The following is a 17,082-nucleotide window of genomic DNA, read 5'->3' on the forward strand; positions in this document are numbered from 1 at the left end:
GCACTGGATAAAGAAGAAAAATATTTGCACTTTCAATCTAACAAAGAATAAAAACATTTCCCCCCCCCCTTCAAAGGCAGACATTGTTTGACAACGGATTCTACCCTCCGCGCTTCTACGCATGCGTTAGGATGGGTTTTAATGGTTTCTCCCACCCCATTAGTTAGTATGTTTACATTTAACAATAAAATAAACTCGGATTACTGACGAACTGAATTAAAATAAAATAATAAGGTCGAGAAAGACACAATACTAACATACACATGGAAAAAAAAAATTAGGCGAAAAAGTATAATAAAGCAGGAATCAAGGTCAAATGACGAAGAATTCCGGAAATGAGCTCATCCTTACTGCGTTTCACCCCTTAGTGAGATAGAACCGTCGAAAAGTGGTCGTCTCAGGATATTGAAACGAACAATACACCGAAAATTATTTAAAAGAATTTCGTTGCTTGTTCGATGACACACTATTAATGATCACATACAAGAATAAGAAGTGGGAGAAAAGCTATTTCCACAAATAGTTTGGAGGCGAAAAAAATGAATACAACTGTTTTGTTGAGCTCATTGAAAAAAAAAATCGATGTATTATAAATTCAGAATAGACAACAATCCCTCCCCCTTAAAATTTAGAAGAAAGAATCCTAAACACGGCAAAACGATTCTTTCACGGATTGTGAAGAATTTAAGTATTAGCGGTCAAGCAGTGCGAATTATGAGACCCTTCTTTAATTAATCTATTAATTTACTTTCATAATTTAATAAATTTTTAATTTTCTATTTTAATAACTCTGTGAAAATATGAGTGTTTTCATTTTTTAATATGTGTATCCAGTGGAAAAAAATGGCAAAATAATAATATTTTTGAAATATTAATCTTAATAATCAGTTAATAAGTTCTTTACCTAGAAATAAATGCATTTAGTTATAATGATATTAATAACTTAAACGAATACAACTTAAGACTTCAAATAAATAAAACATTAAAAATTATTATTTTATAGAGCATAAGGTAGTTATCAAATGGAATATAACGCAGTTAATCAAGTAGAATATAATTTATTTAAATGAATGATAAATATTCTAGTATATTATTAATAATATTTAATTTAATAACTATTTTAATTGCATTATAGCCTCCAATAATTTATAATTCATAGAATTGGTTGTTGTTTTATTTTTACAGATTTGTTTAATTATTTGTCCAATTCATTTTTTTTTATCGACTTGCACTTGCCATGGAGTTGTCCTAACTGCAAAGGAATAGAAAAGCGAACGAAACATCACGGTATTTTTTCAATGCTGACAGACGAAAGCGTTACGATGTGATGATTAAATGATAGCAGATCATTTTTACAAATGATGCTTTCAGCGTTTGGGTGTCATAGTTTGATCGTGGAATCAACATCCTTATGTTTTGTTTGCTTGTTTGTTTGTTTTTTACCTTGAAATTCGAATAGAAGGATAATTGGTCGAATGTCGTCATTCATAATATTATCCGCGATTTAATATTACAAAATTCATAAACAATAATTCGTATATTATTCAAGAAGTGGGACATTGATCGAACAAACGTAACTGAAACAGGATGTTTATAAACCAGGAAAGAACAGTAATAAAATGAAACAACGCAATGAAATCCTTCAGGATATTTAATATACATTACCAAGTTAAAGAGGAAATTCCTATACATTAACTATATGTTTTCCCTGTAAAATTTGCCATCACTTTATAAAGTTTACTTCAGATTTTTTTAGAAATCTGAAGAAAAATAAAAACATTTTTATCTTAAACCAATGTTTGTGTTTTTACAATTTAAAATTAAAAGATTTTTTTTTTACCTTAAATATTTAAAGCATTTTATTATCCTTTTTAATTAATCTCTTATTAATAAAATTGTATATATTTTTAATAAATTAAACACATGCGAATATTAACTGTAATTGACAAATAATCAACAATCAAATATCAAAATAAATTTTTGAATGACAAATTTCGCCTACAGTATTTTTATCTCTAACAAACACCAAGCTGAAGAATAAATTTTATGATTACTAACCAAACTAGTTTCTTAATAAGAAAGATGTAATGAAATAAAGAAAGAAAGGTTCGAAAGAAATTGGAACTTCTGATCTAAAATATCGTAGCATAACAATGGTCGTTGCCATGATTCGTCGATCAATTGTTTATTCTTATTTATATAACAGCAATAACACGTACACAAAAAAATTAATATCATCACAACGTGCGTGAATATAAATTCAGTAGCTGAAAAGATAAAAAAGTATAATTGTAAAATAATAGAAATAAATAATCAAATATATTATAGAAATTATTAAAATTTTAATTAGTGTTTAATTAAAAATCGAATGAAAAGTTAGATACTACACGCTTAATTAAATATCTACAAGCTCAATTTGATAGCTCCAGGCTTTAAGATTTGCTTCGTAAAGCGTGTTTTTAAAAGTATGCCACTGTTTACAAATTGTATACCATCCAATGAAAAAAAAAAAAAAAAAAAAAAAAGAAGGATAAGCTATGACATTACTTTTATTATTTAATGCTTAATAACATTTAGAAACAGGCAAAAGGTACTATTTTCTTCGCACTGAAAGTAAAGCGGAAAAAAATACGAATACGCCTTTCTCTAATTTCCCTTATTTTGGAAAATAGAATGCTCCATTACTGTTACTGTGCGCGATAAAAGTGAAAACGAAAACATTCCATCCCCAAAACGGCCCCTTAGGTGACACATGATTGAACTTTAGTCTGGATATTAAAAACACGTTCCTACTCAGCCGACCGCAGCTTTTTGCTTTTACTTTTCCTATTACGCGACGTGATAAGAAATTGTACGCACATCTGTCGGATCGCTTATCTGTTCCTGTGTCGACTATCAAGGTCGATTAGAAGACATTCAACATTTAAAAAAGTCGTTTGGGAAATCTCTTTTCGGGTTTTAAAAAATTACGTTGAATCTTTACAGAAAAAAAAAAAAAAAAAAAAAAAAAAAAATGTTTTTACAATATTTGCTTGTACGCTAAAACAGGTGTTTTAGATGGCTATTTCTAGTAATAATAAAAGAGAATTAATATCGTGCTGGTGCTATACAGGCCAGATCGGCTTGACCTAAAGCTACCAAAATTGGTTCAAAAGTACTTTGGAAGATGAAATTGTTTATCATGGAACGATTTTTTTGAAGGGAAGTTTTAATTAATTGAAAATAAAGCTGATTTTGAGGTTTTTTCTACAAAAACTATCGAAAAAATTATTGATAAAAATTATTTTTAAACCATTTTAATATTAAAAAATTTGCCTTTTATACGATACCAATTTAGTTTTTCATTATTTCTTTTCTTAAATTTTGATATTTCGTAAAAATATTATTTGCTTAATTTTAAATAATGATTTTCGTTATGGCATCGAAACTCAATTTGTTTTCATAATTCCATTAAGTTTTTGATTCAAAATTACTTTTTATTAACAAAATCTAAAGAAAGATTCCGTTTATTATCGCCGAAGTTTATAAGAGAATAAAAAAAAAAAAAAAAAAAAATGAAGTTACAATACAGCGAAAAACGGCTTGCAGTTAGAAAATGGATAACTGGAACAGTTAAGCATTTCAATGGCGCTACTTGTGTCGTGGGACTTGACTCCATTGGGAAAGTTCATTTGCACAGAAAAAAAAAAAAAGAAAAAGAAAAATGGAGAAAACGAAATTATTAAAATAACATGGCTTTAATATTTATCCTAATTTGATGCTTGAAATATTTTTTAGAGAATCATAAACATAAAAGTTATGCATAGGAGATTATATATAAATTCAATTCAATCAATATCCCATGAACTAGCTAATCTCCAAAGGCGACTTGTTATTAATATATCTTCCATATAATTATCTCAAAATGGCTCACTTTTAAAATTTAGGTGATAATTGCATATAAAGACATATTTATTTGAAATAAGCACACTACAGAGACTGACTGCATTTAAAGAGTGCAGTAATCAAAAACACATAAGGAACACTAACCCCAAAGCAATTTCAAACACACACACAAAAAGATCACAGAATAAAGAATTACAAAGTTCTAAACCATATACAAATAAAAGTGTAAACAACTATATAGCAAGGGTCAAAAAGTAAAACACACACAAGCTTAATAGCAACACAAAAGCATGCATACACATATAAATGCACATAGCATTAATATGAACGTTAATCCTATGTTTTGTTAAAAAGAACCTACGAAGTTAAGACTGCCTTCAGAAAAAGTTTCATTTCAAACTGTAACATCAAACAATATCTAATACAAAGAGCTAAGTGTACAATGACCTTGCCTTGGTTTTCTATTTCACCTTCATTACAAGGGAGAGTTTTGAAAGAGTCTTCTTAATTGTTTCTTTATACTCCTCACAGGAATAAATAACATATGCAATTCCTTGTTTCCAAATGAATTGCAGATTTACTGTTGCTGTGGGTTGATTGCCTTAAGACAATCTTACATTTGACAACTTTTAATTTAGAACTATTTAGGATAGAAGTGTCCCAGATGTACACAGTATTTGAACTAAATTACCTGAATTGTGCAGCATATTTCTAGTTGCATTAGGAAAGGACTAGATTTTCGTTTTAAATAGTTCTTTAATAATGTCACTTTAAAGTTAAGAAAAAGAGATAAGTTTCGATTTATAAATTGATCAGATTTTCTTTATAGAAAAAGAATATTCCCAACTTTTTTTATTCTTCATCCCGTTTTTTTTTTCTCTCGATGTTTAATATTTTAATATTAAAAATAATAATAACATTTGCTATTTTCAAATGATCAGTAGCGGATTTCTGATTCGACAGACTGGGCATTTACATAGGGCCTCTGAAAAGAAAAAGAACATAGGCAAGTCAATAAAAAATAAATGAATTTTAAGAAATACATTTTTTTCAATAATAAATCATTAATACTACAATGTGTGTGCAAATTGATTTATAAAAATCACTAATTGAAATATAATTTTTTTTTTGTAATGGAATATTAATTATTATCTGATCATATTATGTTCCATTTGATAAGTACTGTAAAATAATTTTTAATTTCATATTTCTTAGAAATTCATAATTTCATAGTGTAGCACCTCTTTTTCCCCTTGAGCAGAGACCGCCCCCTTGTGGCGTTTTACAGAAGACAGTTAGTTGGATGGCAGACCTGAACCTGAGGACGATTTTTTTCCCTATGCGCAACCCTTGCGCTAACGCCGAATGCTTTCGGCTGGAAACGGTGGAATCCCTCCACCATACTGTTTTCTTTAGCCTAATTTTCTATGTGTATGTAGTAGATAAGTGTTTGGGAATTTTTATAGTGTAGCTGTGTTTGTGAAGATTAAAAATATTGTATTTGAACCCGGGCAGTTCTTTAGAAAACCATAACACCCCACTATAATAGTAATTAAATGTTTATAAGTAAGGACATCACTAACTAATAATTTTAATTAATTTGCTAATTCTTTCATAATTTTTAATTACTTTTTGCATAACGTTTAAAAAATAAATAAAAACATATATATTTCAGAAAAGTTATTAAAAAATAGTGACTAAAATAAATCACTAATATATTGATTAATTAAAAAATGTGTTGAAATGTGAAAAGAAATCGACCCATTATTTTTAAAAAAAGAGCCTCATATTGCCTAAGCTTGCAAAATGACTTAATCTGTGTTTGCAAATGATATCTTGAAATGACTTTTCTTTCTCAACTTTTAATATTTATTGAATAAATTTAGCCAAGCATTACCACTGCAGTCATATCAGAATAAGGATAAAATAGAATGAATAATAGGAAAATATGCCGTATTCATGCTACTTCAATCTTTTTTTTTTTTTTTAAATTTTTCATTAACTATCTCTTATTTTTCTGAATAAACTTTAATTATTTTATTCATTTACATATGTTTTTAATTTTGTTCATGCAGTATCTCGGATAGCGACCAAGTTAACTGTCTTGAATTGCAAAAAATCCTGTTTCTGAAATTTATGTAATTCCTCACGCAGTTTTCAGAGGTATGAAGAAAGACGACTTTTCTCGATATAACGTTAAAGATGTTAGGTAGCTCTTAAAGTTTTGATCGATGTCACACAACGAATCCTTTAGTTTTATTCGGAAATCCATTGCTGGTTTCAATATTTAAAAACGATAGAGCTTCGAACATTTATATAGTATAATTTCGTTTCTAATAATTCATTGAAATCGACCTAATATTACAATCCATTACAATCGATCCTAATATTACAATCCATTAAAAATTCTTTCAAATTGACTTTTAAAATAGGATGCAGAATTTTTTTATATTTTTAATTGCTAAAATTTCCACACAAAAAAAATTAGTGCAACTGATGAAAATATAGTTTTATTCAATTATATTTTTTAAAGTATGGATAAATTTCTCCTTTGTTCCAAATATTTCAATTTTTTTTTTTTTTAAATAATTGGAAAAATTTCAACCTGTTTGCTAAATACTTCAAAAAAAAGTTAATTAACTTAATTCAAAGCATACATAAAAAAATAGTTCCAAAATCCAACATAAAAATATAATAACCTGAAAAATAAGATATATCTATTCGAATTAAAAAAAAAAAAATGACACCATTTTATTATGCCACTTTTTTTTTCATGTAAGAAAAAAAATTTAATTGTAAAAATTAATCGCATTTTTCCTATGATTCTGATAATTGAAATACTTCAATTATGTGTAAATGTCTATAAAAAATTAATTTCCAAACGATATTATAAAAGCTTGAATGAGTAAATAATGCTGAAGGAAAACATTAATAATTAGCATCAATAATCAATTTCTTAATACTTCAGAAGGGAAAAACTGCATTAGTGCTTATGCACTGCATTCTTCTTTTTCTTTTTTTTTTATTGTTGTCATTATCTTCCGCAAATGCAGTCCTTTAACTTTCCTGGAAGACGCAGGTGATCATCACAGATAAGTAGTTACTCACTTCTTCCCGCGCTCAAGGCTAAGGATTTTTTTTTTTTTTTTTTTTTTTTTTTTGTTTCAAGCGTTCTTTTCTTCTCTTTAAATTGCTAAATAAAATTAGGCGAATACAATTAACTACAGACTTAAAATGTGAATAGAATTGTTAAATATTCTAATTTATACATCATCACCCGTTTGTTGATGTTTTTGTTCCGGGAAAACGAAATCGCAACTGCTTTTTTGAAAAGTCGCCAACCAATGTGACTGTTTGCAAATACTTTCATCTCACTACTACAGCAGAAATGATCGAAACACAGAGGTCTCTCAAAAATAAACCTTGAACAAATGTTTTTCGCATAAACAAACAAAGGAGCATCTAGTTATAAAGGATAGGAGTATAGCAGAAAAATAATATCTTACTAAGCGGTTTTCGTCCTCTAGTGGGAAAAAAAAATCATTCTAGGAGACGTTGTTTTCGTCGCGTGATTTGTGACATGTAGTTGCGTTTTCTATTTATAGACCACTTTCCAAACATTGGCTAGGAGAAAAACCATACTTTTTTTTGTTCAAGTTCATCGACGGTGAAGCCTCACCACGCACTAAATGCCTGGAAGAAGCACTGTTCCCCTGCGTGCACGTAGAGTGAAAGAATCCCTGATACTCACGTGCTGGATGACTGTCAAATTTAAATTGCAGACTGGTTTTGAATACACGGCAACCTACATTTCACGTGGTCGGAGGCTGAATGGGCCTCTTTCAGTTTCAATAACCTGTAATCAATTTTCTTTTTTTGTCTATAATCGTAAGATAAGATCATTCGATAAAAGTTAGAATGGTTCTTTTTAACAATGATAAATTTTAAGGGCCACATTAAGATGACGAATGAAAACTGGACTAGTTAGGTATAAATAGATCATTAAAAAAAAGATATCTTGAGTCATAATGAAATAAAGATTTTAAATACTACATTAAGCACATTTGGGCTAGTTAAGTATAAATTGAACACTAAAAAAAGACGTCTTGAGTCATAATGAAATAAAGAATATAAATATATATGTGCATTAAGCAGATGAAAGGGACAAATTCTTAACAGAACTGGCAAAATACTCATGGTTTTAGTTAGGAGGAGAGGGTTGGACTCGATATGTTGCAATTACACAGTCACATAAACTTGCTAACTATCGTTTCCTACGGGACTGTAAACATTTGTTGGGAGATGGGGTGGGAGGGGATGTATACTGTCTAGTAACACTGCTAAAATGTTCGGCAGACGTCCCTCAAGAATTGAAAACATGTTTGATGTTAAAGCAAAATAAGCATTAATCACAGTTTTCCATAATAGTGTGATGGGGGGGGGGGGGGGGAGAAACAAAATGAACACATGGAAATGGAATTTACATATAGCTTTGAAATGATCGATCCGATACAGACTTACATGTAAGTTCCATGTAAATTATCTTTTTTGAATTTTTGACTTTTATAGCATTTCAAAAAATCTATTCGATATTTTTTTTTTTAGTCAGATAAATCTATAATTCCACTTTTATTTAACAAGCACGTACAGTAATTATAACACATAGTTTCTTTTCTTTCATTTCTTATGTTACAGAAATTAAAAGCGCATTTCACCTTTTGTACGAGAAATAACTAGTTGTATAGGCATTCAATGAATATAGCAACACTCATTTAAATGTTTCAAGACAAAAAATAAATAAATAAAGCAATATAAGTTGTTGTTATTTTTTTTTTTTTTCGAAAAATTAATCTGTAATTTCTAGCTTTTAATTTTTTTAAACTATTGATGTCAAGAAAATTGATGTACCGGCTAGAATATTGTTAAAAAACGCCTTTGGAATGCAGAGGGTCAAGATATAAAAAAATGCACTAGATGAAATTAAAATAAATTACCATTCAAGAGAAATTCCTAAAATATTATATGATAATAGACTTTTACGCAACAATAATCTCTCATATTTTATCTAGAAAAATAATTTTAAGAAATGATGCCTAAATTTTGTAGTACAATGATAAAAATCTAGACTTTATTTGGATTGCAAAATGAACAATCCATGAAAGCTCCAGGTGAAAATGTTGTGGAAGGATGCTGTTAACTTGTAATTACCCTACTTTTAACAATTTCCCGACTTTTACAACACTTTTTATTGATCCCACAAGAAAAATTTAAAATTAATTAAAAAATATTAGTAATTTAATTTTTATTAAATTGAGAATTCATATTTCTATTTGCACTTTTTTCAGGTATACACTTCCTCTTGAAAAATAAAAAAGGAAGTAATACAGTTTGAAGATCAGTTCTGATAGTTCAAGAAGTGATTACTGAATGGAATGAAAATTGAAGAATACTTAAGCATTCAGAAAGATATAATATAGAAAATATAAATGTAAAAAAATTAAGTTCTCTTTTACCCTCTATTTTTCTATTCCACAGTTAAGTGCATTATGGAAATGAAATCGAAACTATTTCCATTTTTTTTGCCATTACAGAATAAAATCAAAGGCTATTTTTGCTTTTCATTCGTTAAATCTCATAAATAAGTAGGGAATTTCAAATCAATTTTGAAAAAAAAAAAAAAATCAATTATGGATATCCTCAAATAAATTTAACATTTTCAGCTTTTAAAAACTTATTTAAAAGAACCTATGAGTGTAGTGAAAAATTATAATTTCTAATTTACATGTATTATACCTGATAAAAGGGTTTAAAAACTCATTTATAAATAAAGTATATTGATGTTTCTAATACAACTAAGGATAAGCAAATCAAGTCAATTGACATCTTATTTCTCTACATATCTGTACTTACAAGAAGGTTTTTTAAAAGAAACTGGCCCAATTTGAGACATACATGAAAGGAAACTTGTCATTTCTAATCGTAAGAAGGAATATGAAAAAAAATATCTTCACGAAAGACTTTTGAGAGAGAAGTGCTCCAAATTAGAAAGATATATATGGTAGGAAATGGTAGGAAACCTATCAAAGCTTATTACAACAAACTTTATTTGATTATACATTTTACCAATTTATTTTCTAAATTATAGTAAATATTAGTAAGGTAAATATGGAATGCAGTATATTTTCTAGCAAATGAATCAATTCACTCAAACTATTATACAGTGTAGTTCACTGGGATAAGGATTTGCTTAATTTGCAGATAATAATCAAGAATCTCTCAACAATTTGCTCACAAAAAAAAATCTAATAAAGTTAATTTAAGATGCATGAATTATTGTTTTTGTGAAATATCAACCAAATATAGAGTAATAAAGAACTATAACAACTATAAACTTTAAAAACTTTATTTGGCAAAATAACAAAATAGAGATAATATACAAATTTGTGTCCTAAAAGGAACATAAAATCTTGTCAAGACATTTTTCAAGACAAAAGGACATTTAAAACAAATATAATACAAAAACGAAGCCTCAGAAAAATATATAAATCGAACAATCTTGAAGATTTTAATACACATAAAATTCTATCATTATTATTGTCCATTTTGATACGATAAGGTCTTCTGCATCAATATAATTGTGCAATAAGAAATATTTTCAAATAAATATTACCATTTAAAATTAAGTAAAATAACAAATTGATTATGATGAATTTTAAATCTAAAATATTTTTAAAGCAAATTTGCTGGCAAAAGCTTTTTACTTAAATAAAAAACAAAACAGTAAATAGACATGATGAGACAATTCCTCAAGTATATGAAATAGCTTGCCAATGACTAAATCACTATGAATAGTCAAGTTCTGAAAAATAACTTAAGGAAAAGGTATTATGCATATTATACAAAAATAAATGAAATATTTACAAGAAAAATTAGAAAATGTAGTCCAGTATCACTGAACTTGCATTCTCTTTACTCAAAAAACAAATCTAAATTTTCTGTGCTTTTGTATCTCTAATTCTATGTACCCAGCGTTCAGGATCAAAGATTACTTCATTATTTCTAAAAGCTTCTTCGTGATACTTGTAAAACTCTTCAAGAGAGAATTCAGGAAAGAAGAATGCAATTTCTCTTCTAGCTGTATCAGGTGAATCTGAAATATAACATAAATGTTATAAACTGCAATGAATTTGCCAAATTTGTCAGTTGAAATGCTACTATGTTTCATTAAACAATATTTACCCGAGCCATGCACAGCATTCCTAGTATCAGTGAGACCAAATTTTGCCCGTATTGAATCAGGAGCTTCATACTGAGCCCTAAAAAAAGATAAAATACCATTAAAAACAAATTAATTCACATAATTTGATCATTTTCTTGAAATTTTAAAAATTTAAATATTTGTTACATAAAAGCATCAGAAATTAGATAAGCAACCCATACACAGCATGACAATCATTTCTCTGACTGCAAAATTTCTAATGTGAGGGTAAAAATATAGCTATTAAAGTCTTATCAAAGAGATAGAGAGAGAGAGAATAACATATTTGTAAGAGAATAACGAACTTCCAAACCTTTTCCACATTACCGAAACATGAGCTGAACTTATAAATTGGAGGCCTATTCCATGCATTTTTCTGACTATATAATTAAAACCAAAATTCAGGATTCGTTAAATAGTTAAAATTAATGCCACACAGTTTTGAAATAAATAGAATTAATAACACGATAGAGCCATTTTGACAACAAGAAATTAACTTTCTTCCATTAAAACCTTTTCTATTTACAATCCCCTTTTCTCAGAGAAAAAACTTCCAAGAATTCAATTCTGTTTTTATCCAGACAATTTTGCTCTAATTGGAAAATAAAGAAAGTAGATAATAACCAATATTAAAATGTAATTAAGTGGAAAGTAATTATTTAGTATCAACATTCTTTTCTTACTCAATCCGAAAAAGATGTTGATATAAATTTACCAATTCTATTTTTTTCAGCACAATCCCATTTGAGTTTATAAACCATAATTTGAGAAGCCATGTTTTAATATACTGCAAAATTCTTTTATAAACTAAAACTAAAGGCTTATTTTAAATTCTGAAAACTTTCTTATTTAAAGAGTAATATTTACATAATGAAAGACTTGTTAATGCATTCCTTGTCTTAGAAAAAAAAAACTAAACTTTTAGGTAAATCAATGATTACTTTTTTAGATCACATTTTTAAAATGAAACTGCTTACTTAAAAACATGTGTAGGTCCCATTAAAGCCCTCCAGTCTTTGATAGCATTTTCTTTTGCTAAAATATGGGCAGACATAAGGCCACTGAAAAATAAAAACAAAATTTAAATCATAAGAACTAGAAAAAATAGTAATAATAAGATGACTATTAAATATTTCAGAAATACAAAAACTTCCAAAACCTGAAAAAAATAAATTTATTTATGCCCCTCCCCCCAAAATCTGATGTACTTTAAAAGTAAAGCACTAAAAAATCTAATATTAATAAAATTTTCTATGGAACTTCTTAGTTTAAAAAAAATATATTTCCTTTATATTTTTAAAGGATATTAAGAAACAAATCATATGTAAATTTATTGATTACTCTATTAATTATTACTCTATTTCTTATTTACATTTTATTTCGGTGTGCCAGACCAGTCTATTTAAATTAATCTGCAGGTTTTGCATCTAAAATACAACACTTTAAAGTTTTAAAGGTACATTATGAAATTTTTAAAACAGTTAATTAAATAAATATACCAAGTAATTAACAAAACTTTCAAAACCATTAATTTTAATACAAGAAACCAGAAAATATGTAATTTTTTTAATCAAAACTTTTCAAATCTAAATCTTCATTCAAATCAAACAAATTAATAAATTATTACAAATCATACAAAACAATCTCACAGAAAAATTGTTATGTGAAAAATTAAGATTTTTAACATTTAAAAAAATGATATTGAAATATATGAATTATCAATAAAAGCATATTTACCTTGACATAAAAGTAACAAGGCGATTATAGAAAAATTTATCTGAAAAAACAAAACATAAAATAAATAATCACAAAACGGTAAATTTTGAAATCTAATTTTTAAATAATTCTAAGTAAAAAAAAAAAATAAATAAATAAATAAATAAATAAAATTTTATACAAAATATTTATACATAAATTAATTAGAAACTAATTAATAAAAAAATTATAAAATTACTTTTATGCTCAATATAAAACTTTTCAGCTTCAACTTTGCTCAGCTGAGTTATCTTTGTGCCAACAAAATAAAAATTCTTCTCCATAATAATTTCACGTATCAACTAAAAAAAATAATAAAAGAAAATCAAAAATTCACACACTAAAATTATCTAAAAAACTTCATTCATATCATCTACACATCTGAAAACAAACTAAAGAAAATTAATGATAAAAGAACATTATCATAACACTCTTATCATTTCACGTCTTCTATTTTGATTTACATGTTCAGAACACGTGCTTTAAGGATGTAAATTGATCTACTGTTTATAATATGGCTTTAAAATAATTTGGGAATATTTTATGAACTAAAGATATGAACAATGTGAATAAAGTGCATTTTCCAAACGCACCAGATCATAAGAGTCATAATAAAATACAAATAATTATAACAGGTTGTAGATTGATATATGTGCAGATCAATTCCATTTGAAATTTCATTTCCTGAATAATTTATTAGCTTTAAGAAAGTTTAACTTTATGAAATAAAGAAAAATATATATATATATACATCCCATAATTTCTCACATGCCTTTAAGTTATTATTTTAATGATATATTGTTTATAACTCTGCAAGATTAATTGTTTAATTTAATGTAAATTTTGCAGAGCTGAATAAAACAAGTAAGAAATGAAAGGCCATTCATTATCTTCTAAACTGTTATATTTTGATAAATTTAAAATATTTAATCAACATGATGCACATTATATAAATATTTCAGACTGAAAATACACTGATTTAATTAAAATTTAGCTTATTTCCTTTCAAAATGTATTATAATTTTAAAAAAATGGAAGTGTGTCAGTGTCTGCAATGGAAAAATGTTAATGGAAAAGAAATCTAAAAAAGTAATAATCAATTTTAACAAAATTAAATTTAAGAAACAAGATCAACTGCTGACATTGCAAAGTGTATGTGTTAACATACAAACATGCAATATTGCAAAAGTAAGCCAAAAAAATAAGTTATCAAAACAAAAATGGTAAACTTTAATTTGAGATTAAAGAAAAACTCATATTCACAAGTATTAGTGAGACTCCAAAAACGTTAAACTTTTAATATTGTCAATAATTTGGAACGATTAACTATGTACGAAAATAAAGTGCATAAATTTGATACCAAAAATTACAAGACTTTAAAATTAATACCAAAAGTCCACTTATTAGCAAGTTTACGATGTTTTAATAATGCGCATTTCATAAAAAAGACAGGTTAAAAATTTATTCTTGTAATGTAGCGATCGGTTTTAATTCGGATAAAATATTTCAATCTCAGATATTAAATTAAAAAATACCGGTTCAATTTTTTAAATATATATGTTTACGGCAAAAAAAAATATTTACCTGTAAAGTATACGGATTTCTGCAAACATCAGGTTTTATTATAGCTAAAGTCAATTGAAGCGGAGCCAAAAATTTCGACATGTTCGCAGTTCAAATTTACCGCAGATTATGAGAACGAAACACCACACAACTTTCTGCGAGAGCGATCTTCAGAGCTTTTGAATCGAAGACAAGTTTTATTCACTACTCCCAGACATTATCTGTTCACATGGTTGCATCGTGAATTGTTTATCAACACATTGACCTGGCGCTGCAGGTCTGTAAAAGAATCTATCTGGCACACATTCCAATCAAAAATTTGTTTAGAAGATAAGTAGGAAAAGATAGACAAAATATTATAAAAGAAAAATTAACAGAATTATTTCGTTGATAAACTATATTCTTAAATTTCATTTTCTTACAAATATAGCGCCAAATTTAAATACGCATTATGTCAAAACAATGAACACAAACAAACTAATTACTGCGCATCTTCTTCAACCGCTTTCTTAATTTGAATTTCGTAAGGCTCGGCGTTTGTTATTTTCTACTTAACTCCTAGTTTCGTTATTCCTTAACTCTAAAAAAATTTATTGTGTAAAGAAATGAAACGAGAAACTGCTGTGATTCTACAAATAATAAGAAATGGGAAATATTCTGTGTTGTGCGAGATCATACTATCCTTATGTCATATTTAAGGAAATAATAATATATTTTAAATAATTGCATAATATCTCTTATTCTAATCCAATTCCTTAGTGACTTTATAATAATTTTAGAGTAGGAATATTATTCTTAACTTTCTAATATTATGACTACATGTATGAATTAAAATTTATTTAAAAAGGTCCTCAAGTTCGAATAATGCCACGAACTCTTATGTGCTTTTGACAAAAAAAAAAAGGAGGGGGACTACTTTTTAGTGTATAAAAAGAGAAAGTCGGAAAATGTGGTATATTTTATCTGTACCTCAAGATCTGTATTTTATTTTCTTCATGATAGAATGAAACTAAACCCAAAGAGTGAAATATTGCTTATGCTTACAAAAAAGTATGCTCGAGGAGAGAATATTCCTGCTAATTTTTGTCCACATATATTACTACCAAGCTTTTACATTTTCTCTTAGTTTACACTTTTTATTGGTTGATTCAGAATAAATTTTAAAAGAAATTAATTTAAGCTGTTTCTCACTTTTTACGTTTTCCGCTGCTTACACCTGCATTCCTCTGGCCTCCTGAAAAATTTCAGAAATGGTTTCATAGTGTATTTTTTTTTCTCTCCTACATGATTTTTTAATCCAAAAAATTTCTTTTACATAAATTTTGCAAATTAAAGTTATGATAAAGCAATAAACAAGGGAATCTATTTTAAAGATATAAACTCATAATTTGAAATAGGTTAATTTACAATCGGACTAGAAACTATTAGAATATTACACTGCAATGGTATTTACATTATTAGCATAAAAAAAAAACTTTTCATTCAAGCTAATCTAAATCATTTTTCGATTGTCACTAATGCATGAAATTATATAATAAAAATCGGGTTAAAGTAAAAAGCAAGTAACATTGAATAAAAATTGTTGCTTGCAGTTGTCATTCTATCATCAATCGTTCCTACTTGAGATAAAGCCTTATTTTTACTTTGATTCAAATAACTGCGTCCTTGAAAGAAGACAAAGTCGATAACATTTGATAGGGGGGAAAAGTTACGATTAGCCTGCAAAAGCTGTTATCATGATGGTGATTCTATTCGTGAGAGTTGATTCCTCTCAGATAACAGATTCTTTCAAGTGTACTGCCATATTTAGAAAACACATCGCAAAAAATGTCAGTTTGAAATACGGTGGAACTTATTCAGGTTAATTTTATATGTCGTAACTAAATTTTAATTTATATGTATAACGAAAACGATACTTTTCTGCTATTCTCATCAAGGGAAACTCCATATTAAAAAAGATTAGTTTAGGATAATGTATGCGAGAAAAAGTAACTTTCATCGGATATGTTTGAAGATCTCTTCTTTTCGGAGGATTATTTTGGAAATGCCGATTCAGATTCATTTAAATAAATCAAAAGAACAGTTAAGAGATCTGGGTAGAGCTGAAATAAATATTAACTTTTGTTCAAATTTAAAAATAACTGCTTATTTTATTAATTATAAAAAAAATCTATAAAAACAAATAAACGATATTATTATCAACTCCTTAGCTGTTTTGTGCATTTATCCAATTAAAAGACAGCCTCCTTTTATGAAATGCAGTATTTCTAATTTAACAGGAATCCATAGAGTACTTCATGGCTTTGTGCGATTTTTCCATGGCATCTATGAATGATTCATTTTCATCCTAGAAGTTTGTGAAGCGATAAATCGATAACTAATATGAAGCAAAAACCACGACGTTTAAAGAGTTAAAACATCTGAAATATGCAAAATATTTGAAAAAATTATAATTTAAAAACAACTACACAAAGAATCGGCAGCAGATAATTGTGCAAATGAAAGTACTTCATAATGTGCAAAATTTTGTCAGGTATTGTAAGTTTTGGAATTGTTAACTTTTATAGTCCAAACGTTTCTTATAAATCTTACTGATGGAAATGTAAAAACAGTTTGATTGA

The 17,082-nt window shown here is 27.3% G+C and overlaps 1 protein-coding gene across 1 annotated transcript; it reads right to left on the minus strand.

Moving 5' to 3' along the window:
* Nucleotides 1–10,272: 10,272 nt before the first annotated feature.
* Nucleotides 10,273–14,870, minus strand: LOC129969584 (nucleoside diphosphate kinase 6-like). Its single transcript, XM_056084218.1, has 6 exons — nt 14,483–14,870; nt 13,098–13,200; nt 12,881–12,920; nt 12,121–12,204; nt 11,125–11,201; nt 10,273–11,035 (listed from the first exon to the last, which is right to left on the minus strand). Exons 1-6 carry the CDS (start codon nt 14,561–14,563, stop codon nt 10,872–10,874), a joined length of 549 nt encoding a protein of 182 aa, XP_055940193.1. The 5' UTR covers nt 14,564–14,870; the 3' UTR covers nt 10,273–10,871.
* Between the last annotated feature and the right edge of the window lie 2,212 nt (nt 14,871–17,082).

This window comes from Argiope bruennichi, chromosome 5 (assembly GCF_947563725.1).
Source record: "Argiope bruennichi chromosome 5, qqArgBrue1.1, whole genome shotgun sequence".
NCBI lineage: Eukaryota > Metazoa > Arthropoda > Arachnida > Araneae > Araneidae > Argiope > Argiope bruennichi.

Coding starts and splice junctions, on each gene's coding strand:
- LOC129969584 (XM_056084218.1), bottom strand. CDS start 14,563: ATGTCGAAATTTTTGGCTCCGCTTCAATTGACTTTAGCTATAATAAAA. Junction 12,205..12,880: donor CTTGTTACTTTTATGTCAAG/GTAAATATGCTT, acceptor TTTATTTTTCAG/TGGCCTTATGTCTGCCCATA. Junction 11,036..11,124: donor GAATGCTGTGCATGGCTCGG/GTAAATATTGTT, acceptor GTTATATTTCAG/ATTCACCTGATACAGCTAGA.